This window comes from Ursus maritimus, unplaced genomic scaffold (genome assembly GCF_017311325.1).
Source record: "Ursus maritimus isolate PB19 unplaced genomic scaffold, ASM1731132v1 scaffold_17, whole genome shotgun sequence".
NCBI classification, from domain to species: Eukaryota; Metazoa; Chordata; class Mammalia; order Carnivora; family Ursidae; genus Ursus; species Ursus maritimus.
In genome coordinates, this window is record NW_024424119.1 from 60,433,739 (window position 1) to 60,450,297 (window position 16,559).

The 16,559-nt window shown below is 57.6% G+C and overlaps 1 protein-coding gene across 2 annotated transcripts in view; it reads left to right on the top strand.

Annotated features, from left to right (window-relative positions):
• Window positions 1-16,559, top strand: part of CACNA1B (calcium voltage-gated channel subunit alpha1 B) — a 196,642-nt gene that overhangs the window by 81,330 nt on the left and 98,753 nt on the right. For both annotated transcript variants that reach the window (XM_040632311.1, XM_040632313.1), the window contains exons 16-19: window positions 3,187-3,304; window positions 5,734-5,801; window positions 8,699-8,808; window positions 16,107-16,547. In XM_040632311.1, coding sequence (XP_040488245.1) covers window positions 3,187-3,304; window positions 5,734-5,801; window positions 8,699-8,808; window positions 16,107-16,547 — 737 coding nt within the window. The remainder of the gene's footprint in view (window positions 1-3,186; window positions 3,305-5,733; window positions 5,802-8,698; window positions 8,809-16,106; window positions 16,548-16,559) is intronic.

Genomic DNA, 16,559 nt, shown 5'->3' on the forward strand with positions numbered 1-16,559 from the left:
AAAACATGCAAAACAATATTATTTATGGCATCCATGCAGTGAAAGTATAAAAGCTTGCATGGGAATGATAAACACCAGATTCAGGGTGCTGTGCTGCTGGGAGGTGGGCTGGAGGAGTCCTGCTCAAGGGGCACCACCTCCTTTTGAATGCTGTGGTTCTCAAGCCAGGTAGTGGCTACATGGAGGGTTGTTAAAAATTATTCATCATTCCTTTCTGATTGTTTGAAATAGTACATAACTTAAAAAATGAAAGGATACAAAAAGATAAACTAAGTAGAAATCATCGAAAAGAATGCTGAAATAATATTAACATCAGCCAAAATACAAGTTAAGGGGAAAAAGCTTTAGTAAAAATAAAGTATGTTATGTAACAACAAAAAGAAGGCAGCAATCATGACCCTACGTGACCCTAACAACATGGCCTAAAAATATACGGAGCAGCAACCGACAGAAGCACATGGACACCCACATCTTACGAGAGCTTTGTGATACATTTCTGTCAAACCGTAGGATGAGGCTGAGGTCTGCAGAACTCTGCACCCCGCTGAGAGCAAACAAAACAGTCATCACTTGGGACACATAGGACATTCACGGAAACAGAACACTTGTTAAGTCACCCAGGAAATGCTTACAAATATTGAAGAATTGTCACCCTATCGAGCACATTTTTGATGTAACATAAATAAACAAACCATGTGTAAAAACTTATTTAAAACCTTCCCCAGATTTGAAAGCTGAAGGACCGAGGTAAATAAGACATCACAACAGACTTTACAAAATACTTAGAAGTGAGTAATGACATCAAAGCTTATGGAATGAGGTGGAAGCAGTGCTTAGAGGAAAATTTATAATCTTAAATGCAATCATGAAAATAAAAGAAAGACTGGAAATAAACTAGTGATGTACTTATCTTAAAAACCTAGAAAAGAGAAGAGGTAAACCAAAGAAAAATTGAAAGCAGGAAGAAATGGTTAATAAGCAGACATTAGTGACATAAAACTAAAACACCAGGACAACAAAATCATAAAAAGCTTGCTCTCAGGAAGTCTAATATAGTAGACAGCATCTCAGCAAGACTGGCCAAGAGAAAAAGCACAGATGAAAAGTGTAGCCTGGAAGGGAGGCGTATCTGCAGGAAAGGAAGAGATTGTTTTAAATCCCGAAGAATATTATGGCCAGAGATTTGAAAACTAAGATGAAACATGCACTTTTATAGGAAAATCTCAAACACATAAATTAGCTCAAGAAAAAATTAAAAACTGGGACAGCTTTCTTACCGTTAAAGACAAGGGATCTGTACAGCTCTTTTGCTGCCCTGGGCCTGGCAGGTGTAAGGTGAGTCCTACCAAGTGCATAAAATTCACTTGTGCTGCCGAACACAAGATCAACATACAAAAATGTAACCTTCCTATGACCTAATGATTCGATTAGAAAATTCAGTTAAAATGAACTATTTCATTCCAGAGGCAATAAAAACTATAAAGCACCCAGAAATCTACAAGCAGTATGCAAGACTTTTACATGGAACTGTGACTTGTTATCACCTCTGGGGACACAGGGGGTGTATTTATAACGGGGAGGCCTGGAAGTGGTAAAGGCGTCTCTTCTCCTAATTTAATCTCTTGGAATTCAGCATATTGATAATGTGGAAGGGTCAACGTCCAAGAATCGCCAAGACGATTCAGGAAGGAGGGGTTGCCTCACCATGTGTCAAGAGTTTTTACGAAGCTACAGTGGGAGGATTGTGAGGTATGAAGACCAAACACCAGAAGAGCGGACCAGAGAAGGCAGAAACACGGCCAGGCTAGGTAGGAAGCTGGCCGTAGGAGGAGGATGGGTACAAAATATTATAAAGTCGGTCTGTGGAAACTGGCTTTCCACTGGGGAAAAAAGTTGATCTTCACCCCCGTGTGTACACAGAACAGTAACCACAAACTCCAGTCAGATCAAAAACCTAACTGAAAAACCAAACTTTAAAATGGTTTCAAGAAAATACAGAAGAATATTTTTGTTGCCTTCTAATGGAGAGGAATTCTTCGACGCGTGGCACTTTGTCATACAGCAGAAGCCAGCTGCGAGCACTTCCAGTGGTCCCTGCAGACGGGGCGAGGAGGACGAAGCACCCAGAATGCGGGGCGGTCGAAGAGGCCCCAGAGGACACCAGCTGGCCAGCCGGCCCTCACTCCTCAGGCGGGAGCAGCTTAGGGTGAGCCCGCTGGAAGCCTCTCGTAAAGTCAGATGCCGCCTGGCCATCCCAGCTGTGGGCAGACCTTCTGGGTGCGCAGTGAGACTCGGTAGCAAAACCCCGGAAAGAAGGAAGGTGCCAGCCAGGAGGCGTGTGGGTGGGTGGCCTGAAGGGTACTGTGTGGCGGGGGACAGGATTAAGTGGGTTTGGTGCCTCGCGTGGGTACACTTCAACGATACGGTACTGAGTGAAGAGAGCACGCTGGAGAACGGTGTGTGGTCTGATGCCTTCCTGTGAGTGTTTAAAACACGCGTGGTGCATTTTGTGTATAGATACCTGCGTGTTGTGTGAGTGGAACTCTCCTGACATGGTTCCTCACCAGGTTTGTGATTGGGGTCGTCTGTCGGAGTGATCACGGGCAGTGGGACCTGATGCAAATGGGACAAACGTGAGCAGTGTCTGTTTTGATTGGTGGACACGTGAATGTCTGTGGCGTTCTCCTCTTGTACGTTTCCAAAAACACAGTAGCAAAGAGAGACATGTTTCCCAATGGGGCAAAGATTGCAGTTAGCCACCCTCTTTGCTGGACCCACTGTCTCCTAGACCGTAACATCACGGCCCCGGCAGCTCTGGGAGTGGGGAGTTCTGCCTCCCCTGCCCGGCCCCATTTCTCCAGCTCATTGCTACAATTCTCCTCCTCGCCTTTGCTCACCTTTCCTCTGGCTTGGCACTCCCTTCCATTTTGGGCCAAAGACCTAGAGCGTATTTATCTTTCGAGGACTGGCCCAACTCAGCAGCCACGTCTTTCCGGAAGTTTTTCTGAAGGACCGTGGGCCACCTTGACCTCCAGAAGCACCATCATCTAGAAACCTGTGTGTGTGTGCACGTGTGCCTGTTGGCTCTTGGGTCGCAGCCGTGTCCTGGCCCTGAGCGTGCTCATGTGTGTACGTGGGGGTGAAGGTGGCCATGCGGGCATGCCCTGTGGTGCTGTCCCTCCACAGATCCTAACAGGAGAGGACTGGAACGCAGTGATGTACCACGGGATCGAATCGCAAGGTGGAGTCAGCAAAGGCATGTTCTCCTCCTTTTACTTCATTGTCCTGACGCTGTTTGGAAATTGTATCCTTCTGTGGGGCTGGGTGCAGTGTGCTTAGTGCTTGGTCTGGGCCTGCCTCTCCCTCCTCCCCCAGGAGGACAAATACGAGACGTGCCTTTTCATCAAGTGTGAACGATGGGGAGTGGTGAATATTCTCCAGGCGGCCTGAGCTTGGGGGTCCGGAGGCTGTGGGGCCGAGGATGGTGGAAGCACAAGTTGCACGTACGGTGTCCAGAGGGGGACGGTATGGTCAGCGGCAGGCTCAGGAGGGTTGCCACGGGAAGACATGGGCTTTGAACGCTGACAGCAATGGGTTTTGTTTTGCTTTGTTTGTCCACTTTAATTCAGTAGATAAATTTGGGCACTGGGCTTTTAAAGAGCTGTTCCCTGCTGGAAATACCATACCTGTAGGGAAATATGAAGCAAGGTTTCCTGTGGTGGGTGCCTGCTGGGCTTGAGTTTCAGGCCCTCGTGATGGGAGGGTGGGTCTGCGGGGTCAGGGAAAGCCCAGCAGCTTGGTGGCAGCTCTGCCTCGGGCAGGCCACCTGGGAAGAGGAGGCTGCAGGGCTCATGACGTGGGGGGGCGGTGCTGGGGACCAGGAGAGGCGAGGCATGAACATGGCCCCACTGCTCAGGAGGGCAGTTCAGGCTGAGCAGGGGCACCTGGGTTCTCAAACTGTTCTGTACACCAGAGTCCCCCAGGGGTGGTTAGCGCGCAGGTTGCAGCCCACAGATGTGATGCTGACGTGCTCCCCTGCGAGTGCTGATGCTGCGGCCTGAGGACCCCACTTTGAGATCCGCTGCGGTAAATAGCCTGCGGAGCCTGGAGGCCGACCTGAGCAGGCCACGCACTTCTGGGAGTTGTCTTCTCCCACGCTGACCTGCCGGCTCTGCCTTATTCCCCTGGAGGCACACCTGGGCACTCGACCCTGTCTGCCCCTCTTTGCCCCCGCCTTGCCGGCTCTTGTGCCAGCCTGTGACCGTGACCCTGCAGACCTTGTTCTCTGCCTCCACTCGCCCCAGAGGGACCGTGCCCTCTGTCAGCCCTGTGTAGTTCAGGTCTTGGACCCCAGGGCGGGGAGCCCCGCCTCTGTGGGGCTAAGCAGGAGCCCCAGGAAGGAGGGGTCAGGGGGCTCCGGAGGGGCAGTGTTGGTCTCACTGTGTAGCGGGTGGTGGGACTGGGGGCTGGCTGACAGGAAACCTGGAAGTGGCAGCCAGGTTGTCAGAGAGAGGAGGGGCCTGCACTGACCTCAAATGGTGGGGGTGGGGGTGGGGGTGGGGAATAACGGCTGTCCAGAAGGAGGTGCCGCTCCCCGAGACTGAGCAGGGGCCTGAAGCTCCGGCCAGCTTATTCTTTTTTTTTTTTTAATGATTTTTTATTATATTATGTTAGTCACCATACAGTACATCCCCGGTTTCCGATGTAAGCTGCCAGCTTATTCTGACCCTGCATGGTCAGGCCAGGTGTGTCAGTGGTCAGGCCTCGTACTAGCCAATGGGAATCTTTCCCTCTGCCTCTGTGCATCTCTCTGGCTGGGCCCTGAGCTCTCCAGGTGTGGGAAGGCCTCTGAGGTGCTCGTGGCTGTGGTTAGTGTGGGGAAGTGGCCCCCAGCCTCAGTGTCCTGTCCTCTGTGCTCTGCTGGAGCCCCAAGCAGCCTTGCCTATGAGGCGGTACCCCGGCAGGTGGCTGGCTTTGAGTCTCGGGGTCATCTCCCTGCCAGACTGGGTCCCGACCAGCGACGGTCATCGCTGTCGGCCTCAAACAAAGCCCGCTGCTGCTCAGGCCTCGCCCTGGCAGGAACAGCTACAGCCTGGGTTGGGGAACGGGGGTGAATCCCCAGGCCTGTGGTTAAAGAGCGCAGTTCTAGGCTCTGACTGGGGTGACGTTGCCCCCAGAGGACACCGGCAATGTCTGAGAGGGTTTGGCTGCCTTGAGGAGAAGGTGTTGGTGCACCCAGCTGCTGGGCCGAGGCCAGGGCTGCCGTTCAGCACCCACGACAGAGGGCGACCTGGCTCCACATGTCAGCGCCACCAAGGAATGAGATGACTGGGGAGGGCCCGGTCTGCGGGAGCAGTGCAGAGTGCGGGGAGGGGATGGTTCTGGGGAGGTGCTGCTCTGAGGTGCCCAGGAGAGGAGCTTGTGGGAAGAGGCGGCTCTAGCCCCAGGAAACTCGAAGGGACTCAGGTCAGTGGCCTGAGCTGGAGAAATTGGAGGCGGGCAGTGCGGAGAGGCAGCAGCCCCGGCAGTTGGGCTAGGCTGGGTCTGGGGTGTGAGAGGGGTCAGAGGGGCAAGGGGGCTTGACGGGTATGTGGCCACCCAGGGAAGGAGGCTGAAGGCTAGTCAGGAGCTGGGGAGATGGGGCCCAGGTCTCCATGGGGGACGCTGGGGTATGACTGTGGGAGACGGAGGGTGGGGGCAGAAGGGTTCCCTTCCTTAGCTGGAGCCCACCAGACACTCTGCTGAATGTCTTCCTGGCCATCGCCGTGGACAACCTCGCCAATGCTCAGGAGCTGACCAAGGTACGTGCGTGCGTAGGGACACCGCCTGCAGCCCAGGAAGAGCAGAGGGGGCGGGGGTGTGGGCGGCAGGCCGTGTCACTCTGCATGAGTCCAGAGAGCCGGGAAGAGGGCCAGGCCAGGGTTAAAGACTCATGTGACCGCTGTCTGGGGGAGTCCCCTCAAGGTCCTGGAGACGTAGAAGTTAGGCTGCCACTTGGGTGTGGCGAATGGTGTGGAGGAAGCGTGGGAGATGCCCTGCCAGGAAGGGCAGCCGAAGGGAGCTAAAGGGAGGTGTGGGATTTCCTGTGCTCGTCCCTGGGCGGTGAGGGGCCCCTGTGGTCAGTCTTGAGTGTGCACAGTTGAGCTCGGGCGGTCGCTGGGCAGTTCTGTCCTCAGATGCCGGGCCTGGCTGGCGCCTGGAGGAACAGCTGCTCCCCGTTGTCGGCTTGTCTATGCCTCAGCAGGGCAGCCTCTTCTCGTGGCAGTGCCCAGTGGGCGGCCTCTGGTAGTCATCTCTCATCCTGGAGCCTGGTGGGGGACGTGATCATACACGTCTTCCCCTGTGGTTTCCTTCCCGATGACACAGCCCCCCACCTGGTCACCTTCACCCTCAGCCATGGACGGTGCAGCTGGGTCTCCTGCTGCTTCGGCCTCAGGCTTGTGCTTTGATAAACCCTGGCTCCTAGTGTGGAGGGTCCTCCTTGCCTGGTCAGACCACCTGCAGCAGAAGCCCCGTGTGCTTGCTCTCTCGGCTGAGCATGTGGCCTGTGTGCGCACCTCTCCGTGTGCATGCCCGTGTGCACATCCCTGTGTGTGTCTGGTGCATTCCAGCCCTTACCATCCAGCGTGTCCCGACTCTCAGCGCCATGTCTGTTTCGGGGCTGAGCTCGATTCAGGCCTTGCCTGAGGAAGGCAGGTGCGGGACGCGTCTGCAGTCAGCACAGGGGCAGCTCTGCCCTGGTGCTTCTGGCCGTGCACGCCGCGCAGGTGCCCCCGCTGCTCCCACCCTGCTCTCTGGAAGGACTGCTCCGGGTGGAGGCAGGCCTATTCGTGTGTCTTCCTTTGCTACTGCTCAGACTTCCTCTTCTCCCGGCCCAGGCCTGGGCTGTGGTGGTTCCTGTGCGTATAGATGCCTCCCTTGCTCTGGCTGCTGCCTTCTGAGGACCTGGAAGTCCCACTGGCCTGCTCATTTCTATGTCAGCCAGAGCCGAGACTGGGCTTTGCCCTCTAGGAGTGGCTGGAGAGTGATTGTTCTTGCTCCTGGCTGGGCTGCTGGGGCGGGGGGTGGGGGGAGCCCTACGTCCACAGAACACCTCTTGTTGTCAGGATTTCTGGGACCACGTGAGCTGGGGGTGCCCAGGAACATTGGTGGTCTGGGCACCAACTGTCTTGGGGCAGGGGTGAGCTTGAACTTGAAGTTCTCACTGTCTATTCAAGTTGTGCTATGGGTGAGGACACACCAGGGAAGCGATGTCCTTGGGGCCCTGTCTCCACGCACAGACAGCCTGTGCAGTGGCCCCTTTGGGCCAACCGCCCTTACTCGGGGATTCCCTTCACTTGGAAGTCGGAGCAGGTGGAGGCCTAGCTGTGTCAGGCTGTGGGGCATTTCCTGGGCCGGCTGTCCTTCCTTTACGTTCGCACAACGTGTTACAGCATCATGTCCTTTTCAAAGTGGGAATGAAGTCAGTGGAATTGGTTTGTAGAAGCTCGCCCTCCGCCCTGGAGAGCTGTCGACCGGGACGGCATCCGCAGCCCGAAGGACCTTGACAGGGGCGTTCTGTGCTAGATCGAGCTTTGCCTGCTCTCTTGGGCCTGAAGCTTGAAGACGTTTGCACTATGGGAAATCTGCAGGCAGCTAACAGGGGTCTTAGTTTTTGCTATTTGGGGACCTCTAGGGGAAGATTTAAGGACATTTTGGGCCACACTGGGAATGTCACCTTCCATGGAAGCCAGGTGGGCTCAGGATTGGGGATTTGGGGGAAAGAATGGAGGTCTCGGCAGTCTAGCTGGATGACATGGAGGCCTTAGTTTCCCTCCATGGGCCCATGGGCTCAGCCCAGAGCTTTTCATCCAGATCCCAGGAGCAGAGCCTGTTGGGTTTGCCAAGTGACATGGGGTCAAGGCCAGAGGGTCTGCCCAGATGTCCACTCCCCTTCCCATGGAGGGCAGAGGCAGGGCAGGATATCAACACATGTGTCAGAGAGCTGTGGGGCCCTCCTCAGGAACTCGGTGGTGAAGGGAACACAGGCACTGCAAGTGGCTGTCCAGGTGGACACAGGGAGGGACTTTTCACAGTTACAGCTGGGGACAGGTAGACACATGTGACCTGATGGGTCCAAGTAGGAAAAGCTCAAAGGCTAGGAGGTGTCCCTGCTAGACCCACTCCTGGTGACAATTCCTGTGACCAGTGCTGGGCCGGGACCTAGCCTCAGGGAGCAAAGACCTGCCCCTTGCCTTTGCTCACAGCTCTGGGGTAGAGGCTGACTTTGTTCAAGTGGGACATGTTCTCCTGGGGTGGGGGCAGCAGGTGGGAGGGAAGGAGGGATGGGTTTGCATTTTTATTGCGCCAAGTCGGAAACGCTGTGGGACAAACATGCAGGCAGCAGCTGGGTCCCTGTGGCCTGAGCTCACAAGTGGGGTGTAAGTCACCAGCTGTGAGCACCCTGGGAGATGGCCCATGGCAAGAGGTATTGAGGCAAGAATCTTGGGGGCTGTTGCCTTGAGCAGCAGGTAGAGAAGGGGGTCCCTGAAGGCCACCAGAGAGCTTGTGTGGAACCGGTGCTCAGTGCTGGAGCCACTGCCTGGCCCACAGTTTCAGAGGGCAGGAAGGACTCAGAGACCGCGGGAGGAAGAGCTGATTCGTTGGAGTAGACGCAGCACTCCCAAGGCTAGTTGCACCCTTCTGTCTGTTCAAACAGGACGAAGAGGAGATGGAAGAAGCAGCCAACCAGAAGCTTGCTCTGCAAAAAGCCAAAGAAGTGGCTGACGTCAGTCCCATGTCCGCGGCGAACATCTCCATTGCTGCTGCGTAAGGCTCTTGGGCGTGGGTTGCAGGGCGGCGGGGCTGCTGCAGAGTCTCGCAGCCGGGCCCTCAGCAGGACGCTTCCTCTGGGGGCTTCCTCCGAATCCCTTGTGTTGGCGGGAGCTTCTTAAGACACGGCCCCCTCCCTGCCCCCAGGAGCTGTGATGCGAAGGAAAGTCTCCCGTCCTATAGCAGCCTTTGAGGACAGGGTTCACCAGGGAAAGCCTCCATGGCTTCTCCCAGTTCGAGCCGGAGCAAGGGGTGGCAACGCATGGCCCTCCCATCGTGGGTGGGATTGGCTCTGACCTACTCCTCAGCACTCTTGGGTCACTCCAGGGCCCCTCGCTGGACAAAGATTGTGAGTCCGAGGGAACGTGTCAGTATGTCCGTTTTGTATTCAGCTTTTTAGGAATGTATTTTGTGAGCCAAAAGATTCTAGCTGGTATTTCAGCAGCCCAAGAGACTTAATGCAGTTTCCCAAAATGTCTTCAAGGTTTCAGTATGGGGACAGAGGTCAAGGGGAAGCCTTGGTGATGACAGAAGTTGAAGAAAGGCCCAGGCTTCCGTGGGGAGACTGACTGGTCACCCCAAGGTTCAGCTGAGCCTCAAGGCACATTGCGGAGCCTCATTGGGAAGTATCAGGGCCTTCAGAGTTGGGACAGAGTGCCCGGCCCAGGGTCAAGGCTGCAGTGTGCTGGGGGAGGTCACCCACGGGGGGCAGGGAGGGATGGGTAGGAGGGAGGAAGTCTGGCCTAGTATCAGGGTGGCCGTAGAGAGCACAGAGGAGCTCTCACTCTGTAGGCCAGGCTGAGCCCCGGGAACTGCTGACTTGTCTTCGGTGCCACGCCCACTCCACCCCACACGTCCCATTTCCGTGCTGATCCAGCCGGCCTCCCTCCCTCTCCCTGCTGCCCGGAAACAGCCACAGGTACATCTGTGGTGACACATGCGTCCGTGCTGCTGAGTGTGTGTGCTGCCAGGTGGATGACTTTGCTGGGAGTGTGGGGTGCAGGTGTGAGAGCGTGCGTGTGTCTGCACGTGTGAGCGTGCACCACAGCAGCCCTGTTCTTGTCTGGCAGTCCCCAGGGTGATGGCCTGTTTTCTAGGAAGGCCTCTGCAGAGGACCTGCCCCTAAGCCAAGCCGGAAGCACTGGCCTCTGGGGGAGAAGAAGCTAGAGGAGGCCACAGGCCCATAGGGGGCCCAGGCAGGGATGCGAGGGGCCTGCAGGAAGCCAGGCAGGACACAGCAGCCATGACTCAGACAGCTACTGGGGGACTCGGTGCTCACTTGTCTCTGTGTTTTGATTGGCCGGTTCAGAGACTTGGTTGGCTTGGTCCTGGGCTTGCTTTGAGGAGGTAGTGGTGACCCGGCAGGTGGCCCCTTCTCCTGAGTGTTGTAACCTGCTTTAGCAGAGGTAGTGGTGAGCCTTTGACTTAATCACGGGCCTTGTGGGTTTCCGTTCAGCATTTGCCTTCTGTGCTCGTGGAGGTGAGTGCATTGTCCCGTGGGCCCTGCACCTGCCAGAGCTCCCTGTGCTGTAGGGGTTACGGCAGGGTGTCCATTCCCATCGGGGCTGAGACCTCAGAGAGGCGTGTGCTGGGGCCCTCAGCACAACCGTGGAGAACATGTCAGGCCACCAAGAAAGGTCTGGATGTTCTTCCTCTGCCCCTGGCCTCGTCTGGGGACACTGCTCTGCAGGTACAAGGCTGCAGAATGGCACAGCCAGGCCCAGGGCGTATTGCAGCACCAGCTGTTGACCCGAGCACCACCTTGGTGCGTCTTTTCTCCTGGGTGGGCGTTCTGCCTCACAGCTTGGTGTCGCCTCATTCCTGTCAAGCCAGCCTGGGGTGTTTGCAGGCGTTGGCCTCTGTGTTCCCCCTTCCTGGGCTAGCTGTGGGTCCTGCAGGTTCTCCTGGGTTGCAGCTTTGGGCCTTTGTCCCCTGTGGCATGTCCTCAGTCTGCCTCTGTCGGGTGGCAGGTGGTCTGATGTGGTTGCTGAAGACCCTGCACACTGGACCAGGTCTGAACGCCTGGGTGTGTGGGTGGTGGGCTGAGGCTCAGAGCTCCTGGTCTCTGTCTGTCCTCTGTCTGTCCGTTGCCCCCCACCCTCCCAACTGTTTCTGTTCTCCCGGTGAGTGGGGTGTGCAGTGGGGGGTGGATGGGCAACGCCTGCTTCTTCCCCACGGCTGGGTTGGGGTGAGAGTAAGGCCCCTGACCTGCTCCCTGCAGCCATGGGTGTGGTCGGTGAAGTGGGAGGACTGGTCCAGATGTTCTCTGTGAAGCCTTGGGTGCAGAGGGGCCCTTAGTGTCCTTGGTGTTTGAGACGCTCCCTGGGCTCTGTGCAGCTGCACATGCCTGAGGGGACGGGGCGCCACGCCTCCTCAGAGGGCTGTCCCTGTCCCTTAGGGCTGGGCTGCGTCCTCGGGGGACAGCCACCTCAGGCTCCTGGGAGGGAAGGGTTGCTAAGGTTGGCATGGCCCTCCCGGTTCTCTGCGCTCGGTCACCGTTCTCCTCACCTGGACCTCTGAGCGCTGCTGCACACACTCCCTCCGTCCCATGATTCGGTCCCCCGGCACGCCCTGTGACACACGCTCACACACGTTCACACTCATTCCCACACTGACATCCACACTCATAGTCACACACCATATACGCACTCACACCCGTCGCACACTGATTTGCACACTCCTTCTCACACACGCACACACCCACACATACACCCACGCCTGTCTGCACCCAGGACCTGCAGGTGGATGAGTTGTTCTGAGCTCCTCACAAATGGGTGTAGACTTGGCCTTGAGAAGGAGGTGGTGGGAAGCCACATGGTCCTCCCCTGGGGAAACTACCTTAAAGGGGAAGGATGATAGAGACTTTTGCTTTCTCTGTTGGTTTTGGAAAAGCTTCCAGAAGGTCACTGGGGAAATGGCTGGAGTACACCCGAGGGAAGTGGGTTGGTGATGTAGCCTGCATGCCCCTGTGAGGGTCACGGTGAGCTGGAGGCACCTGGGTGTAGAGCCTGAGGAGCCAAGGGGTCGGGGGCTGGGGCAGAGCACGGTGGACAGGCAGCAAGGCTCAGGTGAAGCCCAAAGGTAAGGTGTCTGTGTTAGCTTTGCTCCATCTCAGAGCAAGGCACATGCACAGGTCATCCCACTACGGCCCCATAGGAGTGGGACTCCAAGTGGCAGGGGAGAGCCATTTGGAATTTAGGGACACACGGTGTTGGCTCTTTCCAACCCCACTGCCCTTCGTGGGGCAGAATGTGCTGGGCTGTAGCGCATGGGCCCCCGGATCGCAGCTTCTTGTCTTCCAGCGCCGGTGGGGCGTGCTGTGTTCTTCTCAGTGTCCCTGTTCGCCGATGCTCCGTCTTTCTCAACCTCTCTTTTACCCCGAGGTCTCAGCTGGTGTCCACTCTGACGGAAGCGACCCCGGCCTCCTGCCCAGATGCACACTGCGGCCTGCGCCCTGACCCGACGTGGCTTAAACGTGTTCTGTGTCCCTTAGAACCCTCTCTGGTTTTCTCACTTTTGTTTTGTTCTGTTTTTTGCATGTGCAGTTTTGTAAAGCACACTCGAGGTGCTGTATCTCACAGCTCATCTGTCTCCAGCGTAAACTCACCGTGAGTTGCTCTGCTACCACTTCCATCTGTGGCTTCATGGCAGCTCGTGCGAACACCTCCCTCCACTCCTAACTGCTTTTCCACCTCAAATCACTTGCTTCAGGGGCAGCTCCAAGAAAGCCTTTTGCAGCTGACGGGGGACGGTGGGCATGCTTCCTGACGTTCCCAAGTCCTGCTCGCGGGCGTCACTCTCTGAGCTCAGCCCCCCTCCTCTCCCTCCTGGCCCTCTTGTCTGCCGTCTGTCCACGTGCCGTGTCTCTGGTGTCTTGAGCACATATGCCACTGGGCGCCAGTGGGCGCTGTCTCCTTGGGGTTCCCATGAGCTACAGTGTTCAGTAGGACTCACTGAGGACATTCATGGGGTCCATCCCTTTTAGACTCGGAGGGATGTATCTGTGACCCTTAGGGAGTTGTCCTAGCAAGAGCAGAGCTGCCGTCTCGTGTTAGAGCAGCCAGAGCCTGAGGTAGACCCACAGAAACCCAGTGTGTCCCTCTTGGAGGTGACGTCAGTCTGACAGGGGAAGTGGTCCTGGGGTGCTTGCCTCCAGGGGCTTCCTCTCAAAGGCGAGACCAACGCGGCAGGTGAGACAAGTCCCCGGAGCAGCTGGGTGTGCTCGGTGCACCTGGATGGGGGAAGCCAGGTGCCCTTTCTGGGTGCTACCTGCTCCCTACTCAGCCAGCACAGACCTAAGCTGGGCTTGCTCACAAGCACTTGGAGCTGCTGGCTGTTGTTGGATCCTGGAGGACTGATTCACGGGCTGGAGTAAGATGTGGATGTGGGTACTGATGGTGTCATAGTGAGGGCTGCTTCCCGTATGAGTAGCTACGGGTAACTGGCTCTTTCAGCCCAGAGCCCTCAAAGCTGGGCCGTGCCACTGAGGCTCCTTTTTGGGCCCTGCAGGTATCCACAGCGCCTGGGTTGGGTGTGGTTGAATAGGGCTATACCAGCAAGCTGGGGTCAAGACATTGTGGGGGCGGCATCCCCGTGTGACTCCTAAAAGAGTCTTTTTAAAGAAGGACTTTGTCTGCATTATTGTCACGGTGTGTCAGATGGTGGCCTGGCCCTCACTCTCGTGTTCTTGCTGCTTGTGAACTCAGTGGAGAGGTGCAGAGTGAGAGACTAGGGGTGGCCACACCACTTTATGTGCCAGACAGAGCAAGGACAGAACAGCGACCAGGTGGGTGCAGGCCGACTCGGACACCCACAGGAAGGGGGAGCCTGGAGCACGGACCCAGAGACGTACCCAGAGAGGAAGCCAGGACATTGAGGGGTGGGTGGGTGCAGACAGTTTCAGGTGGCATTAGGGCCCAGAGAGGCAGAGAGACCCAGCAGGAGCGGGGCCAGGTGGGGCCTAGAGGGGCCACATGACCCAGCTACTCAGTGTCTTGCTCCCCTGGGAAGTTCTGAGGGGAGTCTGCCAGCCCTGTGGCACCCTCTACTTTAGTGGACAAGTCACCTCTTTGTGAAGCTTAGCTAGTCCGTGGGAGAGAAGGAGCTGCAGCTGGGGTCAGGCCAGGTTGAGGGCAGAGCCATGTCATCAGGAGGCCATCCTCACCTGAGCTCCCAGTCACCACATTGTCCCCACCATCTTTATTGCCTGTCTGCTCTGACAGAGAACTGCCCCCCAGGTCTTAGGTGGCTTCTAACACTAACCCTCCTGACCAAAGGTGCTGAGTCCAGGTATGTGTCAGGCTGCTGGACTGGCTGTCAGCCCTCAGGGGCTCCGATCATCCATTTCACATGGTTCAGCATTGTTCAGAGTTGGGCCCTTTGTTTTGGTGCCAGGCTGGGATGGGTGGGTCCCCGGGGCTTCAGGTTGAAGTCAAAGACACAGAAGGTGGTGGGTCTGTTGCAAGGTGTCCCCAGGAGCAGGGAAGCACAGGTTTGATGTATCAGAGGACACAGGTCAGGGCCTGGCGTGGCAGTTGAAGGTGTCGGTTAGCAGATGGCCAGAGAGGCCGACACTTGTCCCCCATGCGTTGCCCTGCCTGCCTACCATACGGGCTCCCACGTGAAGGACAGACATCGTGCTCTTCTGCTTTCATACTTTTGAGGCACTGCCCTGGAAATGGCTCCTCACACTGGAGCCTGGACATCCCCTCCAAAGGGGCAGGATTCGGCATCACACAGCTTGTGCAGGCCAACTGGAGGGACTGGGCCTTTCCCACACTGGGCCATCTCTGTCTGTGCAGGTCAGCATGGTGCCCAGTGGCCCAGGGCCCTGATGCTGGTGGCCTATCCAGCCTGGACCCTGGTCTGGGGCCCCTCAGGCTGTGACTCTGCTGTCAGTGCAGTTGGGGTCTGGCCAAGGCCTCACCTCTTAGGATACCTTTTTTCCGTTTTGCCTTTTCCTGCGTCTGATCCTGGCTCCGTCAGTGACTTGCTATGGGGCCCTCTATGAGTCACGCCTTCTAGGTTCAGTGTCTTCATCTGTGAAATAGGGACAAGAGATAGTTGTGAGGATTGGATGAGATGGGCATTGCAGCCCACAGTACAGTGTGGCTCTGAACAATACAGATGCCACCACCACCACCATGGTGGGTGCAGAAACCTCCAGAGGCTGAAGGACGAGACTCTGGCCTCAGATGAGGTTTCTGCTTGACCAAGGTGGGACTGGGGTCACCTACTCTGGAGGCCTTATTCAGCACAGATTCCAGAATGCAAAGGGCTTCTCATGTACCCTGGGCTGTGGAGCCCCACATGTGACCATGTGGGTGAGGCTGGAGGGTGGTCAAACCTTTGGTAGCCTGTGAGTGAGGGCTGAGACTGGAGCACAGGCCACTCCTGGTGCTGGAGGGCTCCTCTCTGCCCTGGCGGATGGAAGGGGCTCCTCGTGGAGCCAGGAGAGTGGAGGGCATTGAGGACCACAGGAGGCAGCATCTGTAGCCCTAGACCTAACTGCTGGGCTCCTGGGAGCAAGTGGTCACTGAGCCGAGTGACAGCTGCCCGGGTGGGGCTGGCCACCTTAGGGAGCAGTCACAGCTTACCCTTTGCCCCTGATAGGGCCCACTGCCCCTGGCCCCTTGCTCCCTAGGCTACTGTCTACCCCATTCCTGAGGACCTGCCTCTTCTCAGGGTCTCTCACAAACACCCCTGTCTCCTCCTGGCCAGTGGCTGTTTTTCTAGAAGTGGAGATGGAGAAGTCCCTCCCTGGGTAGCTCTGCTCTATGCTGCAGCAAGGCCGGCACCCCAGGGTTGCCGCAGGGGCCTCCCTGCCTCCTGCCTCTTCCTCAGTCCTGCCCCATTTGGATGCTGTCCCCCTCCTCTCCCCATGATGGTCTTCCTGGCCAGCAGCCCACCTGCCCTGGAAGCCTGTTTGCCACCTCATGCTGGTGCCTGTCATTCCCACTGCCCTGCATCCCTTGGCCAAGAGCCCCCGTACACCTGCTCAAGGGTGGCCTTGAGCCCCCCACCCCCCACCCCGAGGTTGCTGCTGTCACAATCTATGGGATCATGATGGGGTGGGGGCAGTGCTGGATTCTTGTTACCCTGGGTATCCCCTACTTGTTCTGCACCGGCTGCCAGGGGTCTTGAGGGCTCCTGACACCTGTCCTCCCTCCCTCTCCTCCCTACGCCCACTCTGCCATCCCTCCATCGCTGCGTCCATCTGTGGCTTCCCCTGTGAGGCAGAGAGGTCGGAGGGCGGCGCAGGGGGCGGCCGCTCACCTCCCGTCTCCCCACAGCAGGCCGCAGAACTCGGCCAAGGCGCGCTCGGTGTGGGAGCAGCGGGCCAGCCAGCTGCGGCTGCGGAACCTGCGGGCCAGCTGCGAGGCGCTGTACAGCGAGATGGACCCCGAGGAGAGGCTGCGCTACGCCACCACGCGCCACCTGCGGCCAGACATGAAGACGCACCTGGACCGGCCGCTCGTGGTGGAGCTAGGCCGCGACGGGCCGCGGGTCCCCGCGGGAGGCAAGGCCCGGCCAGAGGGCACGGAGGCGGCCGAGGGCGCGGACCCGCCGCGCAGGCACCACCGGCACCGCGACAAGGTCCCGGCCCCGGTCCCTGCCCCGGCGGCAGCGGGGGAGCAGGACAGGGGGGACGCCCCGAAGGCCGAGGGCGGGGAGCCCGGGGCCCGGGAAGAGCGGCCGCGGCCGCACCGCAGCCGCAGCAAGGAGGCCCGGAGTGAGCGTGGCCGCGA